Source organism: Myotis davidii, unplaced genomic scaffold (assembly GCF_000327345.1).
Source record: "Myotis davidii unplaced genomic scaffold, ASM32734v1 scaffold181, whole genome shotgun sequence".
NCBI classification, from domain to species: domain Eukaryota; kingdom Metazoa; phylum Chordata; class Mammalia; order Chiroptera; family Vespertilionidae; genus Myotis; species Myotis davidii.
In genome coordinates, this window is record NW_006291504.1 from 3562600 (window position 1) to 3564172 (window position 1573).

General features: G+C 62.2%; 1 protein-coding gene across 1 annotated transcript in view; it reads left to right on the top strand.

Annotated features, from left to right (window-relative positions):
- Positions 1 to 1040, top strand: part of POP4 (POP4 homolog, ribonuclease P/MRP subunit) — an 8941-nt gene extending 7901 nt beyond the window's left edge. Inside the window, exon 6 of the mRNA XM_015564703.1 lies at positions 476 to 1040. Within this exon, the coding sequence (XP_015420189.1) occupies positions 476 to 742 (267 nt within the window). The 3' untranslated portion in view covers positions 743 to 1040. The remainder of the gene's footprint in view (positions 1 to 475) is intronic.
- Positions 1041 to 1573: the final 533 nt, after the last annotated feature.

Below are 1573 nucleotides of genomic sequence, written 5' to 3' on the forward strand. Positions count from 1 at the left end.
ATTTGCAAAGTGTTCGTTTTTGTTTGTTTGTTTGTTTTAAATATATTTTTATTGATTTCTGAGAGGAGGAGAGAGGGAGAGATAGAAACATCCATGATGAGGGAGAATCACGGACCGGCTGCCTCCTGCACAGCCCGCACTGGGGATGGAGCCCGCCGACTGGTCACGTGCCCTGACCGGCAATCGAACCCTGACCTCCTGGTTCATGGGTCGACACTTAACCACTGAGCCACGCCGGCCGGCGGTTCCTTTAATGTCTGAGCTGGCTTTTCCCACCACTGCCGCCTGTCTCCCTGCGGCTCTTTCGCTCTGGTTTCCACCTCGGAGCGTGGTCAGTTTTCCCCCGAGCGCAGAGCCGCGAGCCACCTGAACGCTGTTTGTGGGGGACCTGGGCTGGCGCTGCCCTGGGAGGTCCTGGTGCTGAGTGGTGGGCTCGGACCTTGAGCCCTGACCGTGGGGGCTGAGCTCTGTTTAGGACGTGAGTGACCTGGCTGTGCCGGGGGACCCCGCCAGCCGGTTTCCTGGTAGCTCATTTCTAGAACCTCGTGGGCAGGGCTGCAGCAGGCGGGCTTGTGCCGGGCCCCCACGCGGTCTCTCCTCCGCAGTGATCCCCAAGCTGGGCTGTGTGTTCTCCGTGGAAACCGACGGCTTCGTTTCCTACATTCACGGGAGCAAATTCCAGCTCCGGTCGAGCGAGCGGTCCGCCAAGAAGTTCAAAGCGAAGGGAACCATGGACCTGTGAGCACTGCGGCCCACGGGGTCACGGCCGAGAGGAACGCCGGCCCGAGCCCAGCTCCTGGGAGACGGCAGGCACTTCCGGGGAGACCACCCCGGTCGGTAGGACACTGGGAAGAAACACCTGGTGTCGGGGAGCAGGGTGCACACTTCCGGGGGCCTGCGTGTTCCTCCCTCCCGAGGAGAGAGGGGCAGGAGACACCAAGCGGCCCTGTTGCCTCGTGGGCGTGGGGGCTCCGCCGCCTGTCCTGCGTCTGCTGCTCTGTGACACGCGCTGTCTGTGATAATAAAAGCATTTGGGCCTTTCCAGTCTCCTGCGGTGCAGCAGGTGGGAGGGTGGGGGAGGGTGGCGCCTGGGCAGGGCTGCCTCAGGCCTTGGCTTCCTCTGCAGACACCGCCCACAGGCGCGGGGCCCAGCTCTGGTCTGTGACACGTCTGGACCACAGTTTCTGCAAACAGCTGAGCTCCTCCACCCTCCCTCCCTCTGGGGCCTGGGTGGGCAGAGGGGGCTCCCTGGAGTGGGCTCCGGGTCCGAGCAGCTGTGGGATCTGAAGAAGGTGGTCACCCCCAGGCTCAGGGCAGGGCCCGCAGAGCCATCGAGGACCCGGGCAGTCACCTGCCCGCTGGGCTCGGGCTGGCAGGAGGAGAGGTGGGCAGGGGCGTGGGCTCTGGCTGCCAGTCCCCGGCCTTCAGGAGACACAGAGGCTCTGCCGCCTAGTGGGAATGCCTGTAATTCAAGCGTTCCATATTCCATCACAGAAGAATTCCATTGTTTCGTATTGAGAATTCTTAGAACAGTAACCCCATTTACGGCGTGTTCTGAGGTTTATTAACTTGA